The sequence below is a fragment of the Schistocerca piceifrons genome, chromosome 2 (genome assembly GCF_021461385.2).
Source record: "Schistocerca piceifrons isolate TAMUIC-IGC-003096 chromosome 2, iqSchPice1.1, whole genome shotgun sequence".
Classification (NCBI taxonomy): Eukaryota; Metazoa; Arthropoda; class Insecta; order Orthoptera; family Acrididae; genus Schistocerca; species Schistocerca piceifrons.
The window spans coordinates 604591286-604604014 of record NC_060139.1 but is presented as its reverse complement, the minus strand read 5'-3'; the positions used below and the strand labels follow the sequence as shown (position 1 = coordinate 604604014).

The 12729-nt window shown below is 43.6% G+C and overlaps 1 protein-coding gene across 1 annotated transcript in view; it reads right to left on the bottom strand.

Annotated features, from left to right (window-relative positions):
* The window catches only part of LOC124775648 (odorant receptor 7a-like), a 38191-nt gene extending 25822 nt beyond the window's left edge, over nt 1–12369 (bottom strand). The window contains exon 1 of the mRNA XM_047250476.1: nt 11546–12369. Coding sequence (XP_047106432.1) covers nt 11546–12369 — 824 coding nt within the window. The remainder of the gene's footprint in view (nt 1–11545) is intronic.
* Between the last annotated feature and the right edge of the window lie 360 nt (nt 12370–12729).

Sequence of the window (12729 nt, the reverse complement as noted above, 5' to 3'; positions counted from 1 at the left end):
TACCCTAAAAAAAGAAGGAAGGTTAGAGCTTAACTTCCCATCGGCAGTGAGGTTATTAGAGCACAAGCTTGGATTACGAAAGGTTAGGGGTGGAAATCTGCCGTGCCTTTGTGAAATAACCAATCCGACATTTGCCTTTAACAATTTAGTGAAATAACGGAAAACCCAAATCTGTATGGCTGGACGGGTAACTAAACGGTCGTCCTCCAGATCTTGAGGCCAGTGTTCTCTGCGCCACATCCCACCATCAAATCTACGGTATGTATTGAAGTTATTTCGTTTGTTTCTTCAGCGGAAAAGGTAGGAGACAATGACAGTTATAGAATTCTGTGACGACGCTTCGGATAATCTGGCCTCGTAATTCTTCCACAATCTACAACATAGATTTAAATCATAGTAACAAGTGGTTCAATTTAGTGAACCTCTTTATATTTCGGTACGAAAAATATGGAACTGAAAAGCACGTGATGGAAGGTAAATTTTAATCAGGACTCATCAAAAGATTTTAGAAACTACATTTTGCTTCAGAGGAGTCTACTTCAATGCAAAGGAGCTTACATGATGAATACAGACGCAAAACCTGAAGGATTCACAAATATGACCAACAGCTGATGACGGCTTGAGCAAGTGAGGTAGATGATTAGTTAATAGGCTGTATTTCTCCTAAGGAAGCTCGAGTTTCCAATAACTTTTTTGTAATCCTGATTTAAGTAGTCGATGGTTTCCAATGCAACTTCAGGCGGTCGATGGAATGGCTTCATCAATAAGCCATGGACAAGGGCCCCTATACGGACGTTTGTAGCAGGGAATGTGTGGAGGAGCGGGGGGGAGAGGGGGGGGCAGACCTGAACACCAATGGTGACTTGTAAGTAGCCATCAAATGTTTCAGTTTCAACCCTGTTAAAAACCTTCGAAGAAAAGCACCTGGTAACACAATATATTCTCCTTTTCCTGAGAACTAGCGGTATTAAACAATACAGATATCGGTCGCGAAGACGATCGATGCTCATGGAACATGAAATTGTTGTACATATTGTATATGACCTTTATCTCCCTATAGCTTACCCCTATTTTTCTCAGAATTTCGAAAATCCTGTACCATTTTACATTGTCGAAAGTTTTTCCAGGTCGACAAAACCTATGAAAGTGTCTTGATTTTTCTTTGTTTAGCTTCCCGTATCAACGGCAACGTCAGAATTGCCTCTCTCGTTCCTTTACCTTTTCTAAAGCCAAACTGATCGTCATCTAGCACATCCTCAATTTTCTTTTCCATTCTTCTGTGTATTATTCTTGTTAGTAACTTGGATGTATGAGCTGTTAAGCTGATTCTGCGGTAATTCTCGTACTTGCCAGCCCTTGAGATTTTCTAAATTGCGTGGATGATAATTTTCCGAAAGTCGGATGGTATCTCGCAAGACTCGTACATTGTACACACCAACATGAATAGTCGTTTTGTTCTACTTTCCCCAATGATTTTAGGAATTCTATCCCTTCTGCCTTATTTGATCTTAAGTCCTCCAAAGCTCTTTTCAATTCTGATTCTAATACTGGATCCCCTACCTCCTCTAAATCGACACCTCTTTCCTCTTCTATCACATCATAAAAATTTTCCCCCTCATAGAGGCTTTCAATGTATTCTTTCCACCTATCCGCTCTCTCCTTTTCATTTAGCAGCGGAATTCCCGTTGCACTCTTATTGTTACCACCTTGGCTTTTAATGTCACCGAACATTGTTTTTACATTCCTGTATTCTGAGTCTGTCCTTCCGACAAACATTTCTTTTTCGATTGCTTCACATTTATCAAGCACCCATTGCGTCTTAGCTTCCCTGAACTTCCTATGTATTTCATTCCTCAGCGACTTGTATTCCTGTATTCCTAAGTTTCCCGGAACATTTTTGTACTTCCTCCATTTACCGATTAAATGAAGTTTTTCTTCTATTACCCATGGTTTCTTCGCAGTTACCTTCTCTGTACCTATGTTTTCTTTCCGACTTCTGGGATGGCCCTTTTTAGAGATGCCCTTTCTTCATCAACTGTACAGCCTACTGAGCTATTCCTTAGTGTCGTATCTATAGCCTCAGAGAACTTTAAGCGTATCTCGTCATTCCTTAGTACTTCTGTATCCCACTTCTTTGCGTATTGATTTATTCTGACTAATGTCTTGAATTTCAGCCCACTCTTCATCATTACTACATTGTGATCTGAGTCTATATCTGCTCATGAATACGCCTTACAATCCGGTAACTGATTTCTGAATCTCTGTCTGACCACGATGTAATGTAACTAAAATCTTCCAGTATCAGCTGGCCTTTTCCAAGTATACCTCCTCCTCTTGTGATTCTTGAACAGAGTATTCGCTATTACTACTCCTTTCTCATTCCTTGTTCCAAGCCCATATTCTCCTGTAACCCGTTCTTGTACTCCTTCCCCATACAACTGCATTCCAGTCCCCCATAACTATTAGATTTTCGGCTCCATTTTTCGTACCATATTACCCTTTCAATATCCTCATATACCTTCCCTATGTCTTCAGCTTGCGACGTCGGCAAGTATACCTGAACTATCGTTGTCGGTGTTGGTTTACTGTCGATTCTATCACTGAACTGTTCACAATAATACACTCTCTGCCCTACCTTCCTATTCATAACGAATCCTACTCCCGTTGTACCATTTTCTGCTGCTGTTGATATTACCCTATACTCATCTAACCAGATATCCTTGTCTATTTTCCATTTCACTTACGGACACCATAACGATTTTGAGCCGTATATACATGACAGAAATTCTGACATCAGCTGCAGTCGGCCACTGAAATAAACTGAACGGCGACAGGTGAGAATTTATGCCGGACTGGGACACGAATCCACATATCTCAATCATCGCGAGCGGTCGCTTCAACCTCTTCAGCTACCCGAGCGTGCTACCTGTACATTCCAAATTCCCATATGTCGCACACTACATACGTAGTGTTCTCTCTCAATTATCCTCATTGCCCGCAACGTCACCTGGTTCCCGTAAAACCTCGAAAGAGGTCCGAAAGAACAGACACCATTAGTGATCGTGCACCCGTACACGTTAGACGAAAGAGAAATTCCGATATTAGTTGAAATCGGACGTAGAAATAAATTCAGTGGTGACAAGCGAAAATTCGTGCCGGATCCGGGACCGGAACACATCTTTTCGCTTATCACAATAATCACTTTAGCTGTCTAAACATACTTCCCATCCATCCTAAATTTCCACAGCTCTATGTCACACTCCACATACTTAATGTTCCTGTCCATTATTCTTATTGCTCGCAGTCACACCTAATTCCCGATTGAGGTGAACAAAAAGTGCATCCGGAAGGTATCATTATTTGCCATCAAGGCGCATATATTTATAAATGTGGTGTTTATTCTTTCTGACATGTATGAAACAACATGTACCATTCAATGATCCTGCAGCTGGATTTATTTATTTATTTATTCAAACGAACGTCGGCCGAAGAACCTGGGACGAAGCCAACAGGCATCTGTCAACAAGTGCCCACGAAAACCTTAACAATTTTCTACTAGGCCTCTATGGGGAGGAGACTCAGAGATTTTGCCGACGTCTTGACCAACGACGGAAGAAGAGGGTGTGATTGATGTACTCTCTCGCTTTTCTGTAGCGGTGCCGAGCTGAAGGGACCACACCAGAGCTCTTGAAATGTAAGGGCCTAATCACCACCGCCCAATCACATCTTACTTATGGCAGAATGGAACGAGCTTCTCTTCGTGAGTGAATTCATGTAACACGGAGATACTCCGCAAATAAGGACGAGGAACTTCTGTGCATTTTCTATCGACTAAGAGCAACATGCATCGAGACGACTGGGAAGAGGTCGACAGAATCACTGACAGTAACCTGCAGAACAAACTGAGGGAAAGAAGAAAAACTTTGCGAGATGCGAGAAGCAAATTAAGAAGGCAGTTACCGACATGTCACGCACAGTAATCAATCTCACCGAACGACAACTAATCAGTCAGGAACAGTCTGTCCTTCCAAATCGAGGGAATTTCGTTATTATCTCGAAGATTATACCTATGGAGAATATCACTTCTAATGCCGAAGCGGCTATTCGGAAATCTACTAAAATATGCGCTGAAACTGCCAGGATACTGCGCCGAATAAAACCACTAGCTTGCAACATGAAGAAAGAAGAGTTACAAGCTATCAAGATTCATAAATCCGACAAGAATATATTGGTACTACCTTCCGATAAGGGATATGCAACTGTCGTAATGAAGAACGAAGAGTATGAGCAGAAGATCCGGGACCAGCTAAATCCGACGATGTACCGAAAACGAAGCACAGATCCGACGCAGTAGATCACACGGACTGTGATTTGGTTAATCGAGGCATCTTCTCTCTCGGCGGACATACAGGGGAACCTGCCCAACACAGAAGCCCTACCACCTCGGCTTTATGGATTACCAAATATCCGAAAGAATAATGTTCCATTAAGACCGACTGGCAGCGCTTCTGACCTACCGACGTATAAACTTGGCTTCTCGGTCCGGTCACACTTCGGAAAGGCTGTCATACACATAAAGGATTCAGTACATTCCATGAAGAAGCTGTAGAAACTAAAACTTGGACCAAACGACATCCTGATCAGCTTTGCTTTCGTTCCTTTGATTACCAAAGTGCCACTGAGCAATTTGCTGGAGTATATCGGTTCCCTTCCCACGCAAGACAAGCTCTTTCATGTATGTCTCACCACGAGCTATTTCATGTGGGACGGAAACTTTCAGTAACATCTAGAAGGTCTCACCTTGCGTAGTCTACGTAGTTCAGTGGTGGCCGACGTCTGCATGGAAAATTTCGAAGCACAGGCGCTGGACTTGGCATCTTGTAAACTTAAGGTGTGGTACAGATGCGTCGACGATACCTTCGTTGTGTGGTGCCAGGCTGAGGAACAGCTCAGTGACACCCTATGTCATCTCAACAGTCTCCATACCAACATACACTGAAGCGCCAAGGAAACTGGTATAGGCTTGCGTATTCGAATATAGAGATATGTAAACAGGCAATATAAGGCGCAGAAGTCGGCAAACGCCTACGTAAAACAAGTGCCTGGTGCAGTTGTTAGATCGGTCACTGCTGCTACAATGGCAGGTTATCAAGATTTATGTGAGTTTGAACGTGGTGTTATAGCCGGCACACGAGCGATGGGACAGAGCATCTGCGAGGTAGCAATGACGTGGTTTTTTTTCCGTACGACACGAGTGTACCGTGAATACCAGAAATCCGGTATAACATCAAATGTCTGACACCACTGCGGCCGGAAAAAGATGCTGCAAGATCTTCAGACCAAAGACGACTGAAGAGAATCGTTCAACGTGGCAGAAGTGCAACCCTTCCGGAAAATGGTGCAGATTCCAATGCTGGGCCATCAACCAAGTGTCAGCATACGAACCATTCAACGAAACATCATCGATGTGGGATTTCCACTCGTGTACCCTCGATGACTGCACGACACAAAGCTTTACGCCTCCCCTGGACCCGTGAAAACCGACATTGGACTGTTGATGACTGAAAACATGTTACCTCATTGGACGAGTGTCATTTCAAATTGTATCGAGCGGATGGACGCGTACGCGTATGGAGACAATCTCATGAAACCATGGACCCTGCATATCAACGGGAGACTGTTCACAGCGGTGGAGGTTCTATAATTGTGCAATTGGAGTGATATGGGAGGCCTGACAGATGACACGTACGTAAGCATCCTGTCAGATCACCTGCATCCATTCATGTCTATTGTGCATTACCACGGAGTTGGACAATTCCAGCAGGACAATGTGACACTCCACACGTCCACAATTGCTTCAGAGTGGCTCCATTATTGGACAAATCTGTGATGCCTTGAAACGTGCTGTTCAGAAGAGGTCACCACCCTCTCTTACTCTTACGGATTTATGGACAGCCCTGAAGCATTAATGGTGTCAATTCCCTCCAGCACTACTTCAGACGTTATCTAGTCCATGCCACATCATGTTGCGCGTGTTTGCGGGGGCGCTAGACGATATTATGAAGGTGTACCAGTTTCTTAAATCTTTAGTATATAATTTACTATGTACAAACAGCTACTTTCTTTTAGATCTGCTGGTCATGAGGGGTGGTGAAAACCTGGCACACAACTTGTACCGAAAACCGGCACGCACGTACCTATACCTGGAGAAACTATTAAATCACTACCCGAGCTATAGAAGAGACGCGATCAACACGCTTGTAACCCGAGCAAGCCCAATATATGAGCCACAGCACCTCAGGCTGGAGGTGCAACACCTGGCACGTGTTCTGAGAAGCAATGGGTACTCCACCAGTTACGCAAGAAGTCTTACAGCATCAAACACTCGGCGAAGTGACACAATGGAAAAAGAAATGTCGTGTTCGGTCATTCAGCCAAACATTTCCAGAGTGGCGGACAGAAGCGGTCGTCTACTGCGCATACACGGTGTAACGACTATTAAAAAAAAATCGGCGAAGGAGACAAGGAACCCTCTTGTTATGTCCTGAATATATCGAATACCAAGTACATTTTGAAATGTCTGTGTTGGAACGACTGGACGAGCAATCAACAGTAGGATCACTGAACATAAACGGAATTGCAGTTTCGGGCAAATAGAGAACTGGCTATGGCGGAACACGCGCTGTATGAGATCGACGACATACTGAAATTAGCCGACACGGAAGTTCTTGCTGTAGAGAAGAGCTGTCACACCCGCTTGTTCAGAGAAGCTACAGAAACACACAAACATGAGAACAGCTTCAACAAGAAAGAAGATAGCCTCAAGGTGATTGGATCCTGGATCACAATGCTGCAGAGAACAACCGCTGCAGGCAGCAACGAGAGAACCGCAGTGCAAATGACCACAGAAAAACGCCTGGACGTAGACGCACCAGGTACACTTAATCCGCAATCGCGAAGCTCAATCCAGTCTACCATCAGCAATGGAGGGAGAAGCATCGACAATGCCAGCCACCACGGTAGCGAAAAGACAGAAAAATTGTCAAACAAAAGTCGGCCGAAGAAACCGAGACCGAAGTAACAGGCAATTTGTCAGTATTAGTATTTCACACAATCGCTTTTGTGAAGTGCACATTTGTATAAAATGTATAGTCTCAATACAGAGGAAGGTAGGATACAATGAGCGGAACTTGAAACTTACGAAGCTACTATCATTTGAAATGTTAATGATTACCAAGTTAGATAAATTACATCAACGAACAACATGGCGGTGTACAGTTAGTCAACAGAACCCAGAACCCCATCGAGAAAAGCAAACGAAGGCGTTGTCAATCCAGTTTAGAGCAGAAGCGTAACATCAAAAACTGTAAAAAAATAAAATCTTTACAGTCACAAGTTTAAGATATTTCAGTACACTGAAAATTAGTTTTATGTCGTACCTATCAAATGGTGTTTCTTGTTCACTAAGAACGATCAAAGACTTGTAGTGGGAAACCGAGCACTAGCAGTTCCTGTTAATCGAAATCTGCACTAAAAGTTGAAAAATTAAATGGATTGTTTTCTCTGGAGGAAAAGAGAACATTTTTCCATTTCCACCAATAAATTTGACTTGAGCTCTGAAGTGCTGGCACCGAAGAAAAAGCAGAACCTCTAGTCGCGGTGCACTTGCGAAATACATCGTTCATGTGGGATTTTCCATATTTTGAGCACACATTTTAAGCCAAATCTGTTTCAGATTTTTTGTTCTCTGCCTCAAACATGGTGCCAACGATTGCTCTTACCATAACCTACAGTTGCTTCATAAAATTTGTAGCCTTCAGTTGCATTGATTAATTTCGTAATAGATGCATGAGAGGAGATATTGGTGTGTACATTAAATAACTAGGTTACAAAAATTACTGTGATTTTAGAAGAAGTGGTTACAGAAGCAATTTACAACCACACATTTGTAACTTGAGTGAGAATGTTGTTGCAAAATTGTGACTAATGTGCTGCCTTTCAACCTTCAGTCTTCCAGACATAATCCTTACATTATTTTTGGTACACCTTCTCCAACTTTAATTTCTGTTAGACTGTAACTTTACCTTTCATGTAAAGCGCTGACCTCCTTTCAGAATATCTCATATGTATTCTGTGTAACAGAAAAGCAATGAGCACGTTATTGTACTAGAAGCAAGAGACTGAAAAATACATTTAGTGACGTCAGAATTAGACAGAAGCAGATTCTAATAATATTCTCTTACTTAAAAAAAGGGGATGAATTATCAACTCAGTTGTTTCAGTAAAACCACAGAATGTCATATCCTCACCAACAGCAATGAAAATCAAAAATTAACTTATTTTACACATAATAACCGACTTAAGAAAATCATAATTACCGGCCTTTACACATCACATGAAAACCACAAAGAACACCATTTGTTGTCCGGCAGATTGTGGAGGGTTGCAGGTTGAGGAGTTTCATGTTGAAATCTTCGACAGCTATCAGCTGATAAAGTCACCGGTCTTCTGACTGGTTTGATTCAGCCCGCCGTCTCCAGCCATCCCGATTTAGGTTTTCCGTGATTTCCCTAAAATCGTTTCAGGCAAATTCCGGGATGGTTCCTTTGAAAGGGCACAGCCGATTTCCTTCCCCGTCCTTCCCTAACACGAGATTGCGTTCCGTCTCTAATGACCTCGTTGTCGACGGGACGTTAAAAAAAAAAAAAAATCGGCCCGCCACGAATTCTCCTCCTGTGCCAACCTCTTCATCTCAGAGTAGCACTTGCAACCTGTGTCCTCAATTATTTTCTAGATGAGAACCAATCTCTCTCTTCCTCTACAATTTTCACCCTCTAAAGCTCCCTCTATTACGATGCAAGTTATTCCCTGATGTCTTACCGTAACAGGTGTCCTACTATCCTGTCCCTTCTTCTCAGTGTTTTCACTTTACTCCTTTCGTCGCCGATTCTGTAGAGAACCTAATTCCTTACCTAATCAGTCCACCTAATTTTCAGCATTCTTCTCCAGCAGAACAGCTAAGATGCTTCGATACTCATCTTTTTTGATTTTTCCAGAGTCCATGATTCACTGCATACAATGATGAGCTCCAAACGTACAATCTCAGAAAGTTCTTCCTCAAATTAAGGCCTACGTTTGGTACTAGAAGACTTCTCTTGTTCAGTAAAGCCCTTTTTGTCAGTCTACTCTACTTTTGATGTCCTCCTTGCTCCGTCCGCCGTTCGTTGTTTTGATGCCTAAGTAGCAGAATTCAATAACTTCATCTACTCCGTGATCACCAATCCTGATGCTAAGTTTCTCGATTTTCTCATTTCTACTACTTCTCATTATTTTCGTCTTTCTTCGACTTACTCTCAAACCGCATTCTTCACTCATTAGACGGTTCATTTCATTCAGCAGATTCTTCAGTTCTTCTTGCCTTTCACTGAGAATAACAATGGCATCAGCGAATGATATCGTTGACATCCTTTGACGAAGAATTTTAACTCCACTTTTGAACCTTTCCTTTATTTCCCTCATCGTTTCATTGATGTATAGATTGCACAATAGAGGCGAAAGAACTACATGCCTGTCTTACACCCTTTTTAATCCGTGAACTTCGTTCTCCGTTTGTCACTCTTATTCTTCTTGTACATATTGTATACTATCCGTCTATTCCTGTAGCTTACCCATATTTCTTTCAGAATTTCGAACACCTAGCACCAGATGACAAATCCTGTAAATGTGTCTTGATTTTTATTTAGTCTTGCTTCTATTATCAACCGCAATATCAGAGTAACCTCTGCCCGCATCTCGTGGTCGTGCGGTAGCGTTCTCGCTTCCCACGCCCGGGTTCCCGGGTTCGATTCCCGGCGGGGTCAGGGATTTTCTCTGCCTTGTGATGGCTGGGTGTTGTGTGCTGTCCTTAGGTTAGTTAGGTTAACGTAGTTCTAAGTTCTAGGGGACTTATGACCATAGATGTTAAGTCCCATAGTGCTCAGAGCCATTTGAACCAGAGTAACCTCTCTGGTACCTTTACCTTTCCTGAAGCCAAACTGATCGTCATCTAACACGTCCTCAATCTCCTTTTCCATCCTCTGTATACTATTCTTGTCAGCAACTTGGCTCTGTATACTATTCTTGTCAGCAACTTGGATGCATGAGCTGTTTACTTGTCTGTGCGATAATTCTCACCCTTTTCAGCTCTTGCTATTTTCAGAAATGTGGGGATGATGTTTTTCCGAAAGTCAGATGGCATATCGTCAGTCTACACACCAACTTGACTAGTCATTTTGTTACTACTTCCCCCAATTATATTAGAAATTCTGATGGAATGTTATGTATCCTTTCTGCGTTATTCGATCTTAAGTCGTCCAAAGCTGTTTTAAATTGTGGCTTTTCTAATACTTGGATACCCTACCTCTTCTTTATCTACTACTGTTTCTTCTTCTATCACAACAAACAAGTCTTCCCTCTCGTGGAGGACTTCAGTGTACTCTTTTCACCTATCAGTTCTCTCCCCTGGATTTAACAGAGAAATTTTCAGTGCACTCGTGGTGTTACCACCCTCGCTTCTAATTTCACCCAAGATTGTTTTGACTTTACTAAATGCTGAGTCAGTCCTTCTACCGACTGCCATTTCTTTTCCGAATGGTTCAAATGGCTCTGAGCACTATGGGACTCAACATCTTAGGTCATAAGTCCCCTAGAACTTAGAACTACTTAAACCTAACTAACCTAAGGACATCACACACACCCATGCCCGAGGCAGGATTCGAACCTGCGACCGTAGCGGTCCCGCGGTTCCGGACTGCAGCGCCGGAACCGCACGGCCACCGCGGCCGGCTTTCTTTTCCGATTTCTTTACATTTTTCAAGCAGCCATTTCGCCTTTACTTCCCTGCACTTTCTCTTTATTTAATTCCTAAGTGATTTGTGTCTCTATATTTCCGAATTTCCCTTAACATTCTTGTACTTCCTTCTTTCACCGATCAGCTGTATTTTGTTCATAATATGTAATTATTCATTTTTATAGTCTCTTGGGAACATTCTGATTTATACGGGCTGTGATTGAGAAATTGCCCATCAGTGTATCGGTTGTGTCGTTTTCAAAGGAAACGATTTAGGTAAGCTAAGGAAAAATTCAGTCTGGACGACAAGACGTAGAATCGGTTCTCGGCTCTCTCGGAGTCCGGTGTTCTATCCACTAGGTCAGCTCGTTCGCTCTCACTGTATTAGAGATTGTTGTCTTTAGAGCAGTAATATATGTGACTTCGATTAATGGTACTACAGGAATCGATCAATTGAATGTGTGTGTGCGTCTGTGTGTGTGTGTGTGTGTGTGTGTGTGTGTGTGTGTGTGTGTGTGAGTGCGTGTGCGCGTGTGTGTGTTGTGTGTGTGTGTGTGTGTGTGTGTGTGTGTTTGTGTGTGTGTGTGTGTGTGTGTGTGTGTGTGTGTGTGTGTGTGCGTGTGTGTGTGTGTTTCCATGTGTTTGTTCCTGTGGTAGGTGTTCTTGTGTTTGATGGCACACAAAAAGCACTGTTCACCGTTTGTTGCACGGACATACCTGAGCAAACGTTGGTGCGTTTGAATGCACTGGCACAGCTGGTTATACATGTTATCGTGAAAATTCGTTTGTCTGCCTACTACAATTCTACAGCTGGCAGACGCTGCTACATCTGGTCGCAAAGCCTTGATGCGGGCATTGAGAATCCTAAACTGCACCACTGTGTGAATCATGACGACGGCGAAAAAGCAATCGATGGTGACGCCCACGAAGGTGATGAACATCGACGATAAGCACTGCAGAGAGTACAAGAGGGCGTACAGGTAGACACTGGTGGTGTCGGCGCCCGGCACCTGCACGAACGGCAGTTTTCGCTGCCCAGGGTAGGCGATCAGTGGCATCGGCAGCCAGATACCGCCCTGCAGGAACAGGTAGCCGTACGCGAACAGCGTGATGTACACCGCCTTCCTGTGCGACGCCTTCAACATAGCTCGCAGGCTCTCGTCCGAGGCGCAGAACTCCTTTTGGGCAGATACCATCTGGTCCGTACGGCGCACCAGCACGTTGAACATGGGCCGCCGACGAATGAAGAACGCGAGTTTGACGAAGCCGCCGCAGACGGACAGTATGTGGATGAGGGCCATGGTGACCTCCTGCAGATCGCTCCAGCTGACGTAGACGCCCGCCAGGTCCTGCGCCAGCCCTCCGAGGCCCATCGCGAATATGAAGACCGTGTAGGCATGGAAGAGAGCCGAGCCGGGCAACGGCCACACCCCCCACACGTTCAGCTGGCGGATGTTGTACTTCAGCACAGAGTCTGCAGTGTCTCCCCACGTGAGAACGTCTCCTTCCGTCGCTTTGTCACGTGTGTTTCTGCGCTCCATTTTGGTCTTGGCAATAATAGGGTGAACCATAAAACCTAGTTTAGGCCCGCCTATGTTAACCAGGTCAGCGTCTTAACGTAGATTAATCCATCTACAAAGCCTACTCGTCCTTTACGAAAGAGAACTTCATAAACTTTTCTCGTCTCTTCGCTGTTCTCTAGAAACCTGTTATTCTGCCTCGAAAAAAAAGAGAGAATACGACTTCCGAACGCCGCAGCTTCTAATTAGTAGCATAGAATGTAATAATGGAAGGTACACTGCGGCATTAAACACGGTATAATACGGAGGTAAGCTTAAAATTCTGTGCGATATTTATAAAAGGCACGGCATAGCAAGCTTCGTGCCTCAGTGGAGTTAATA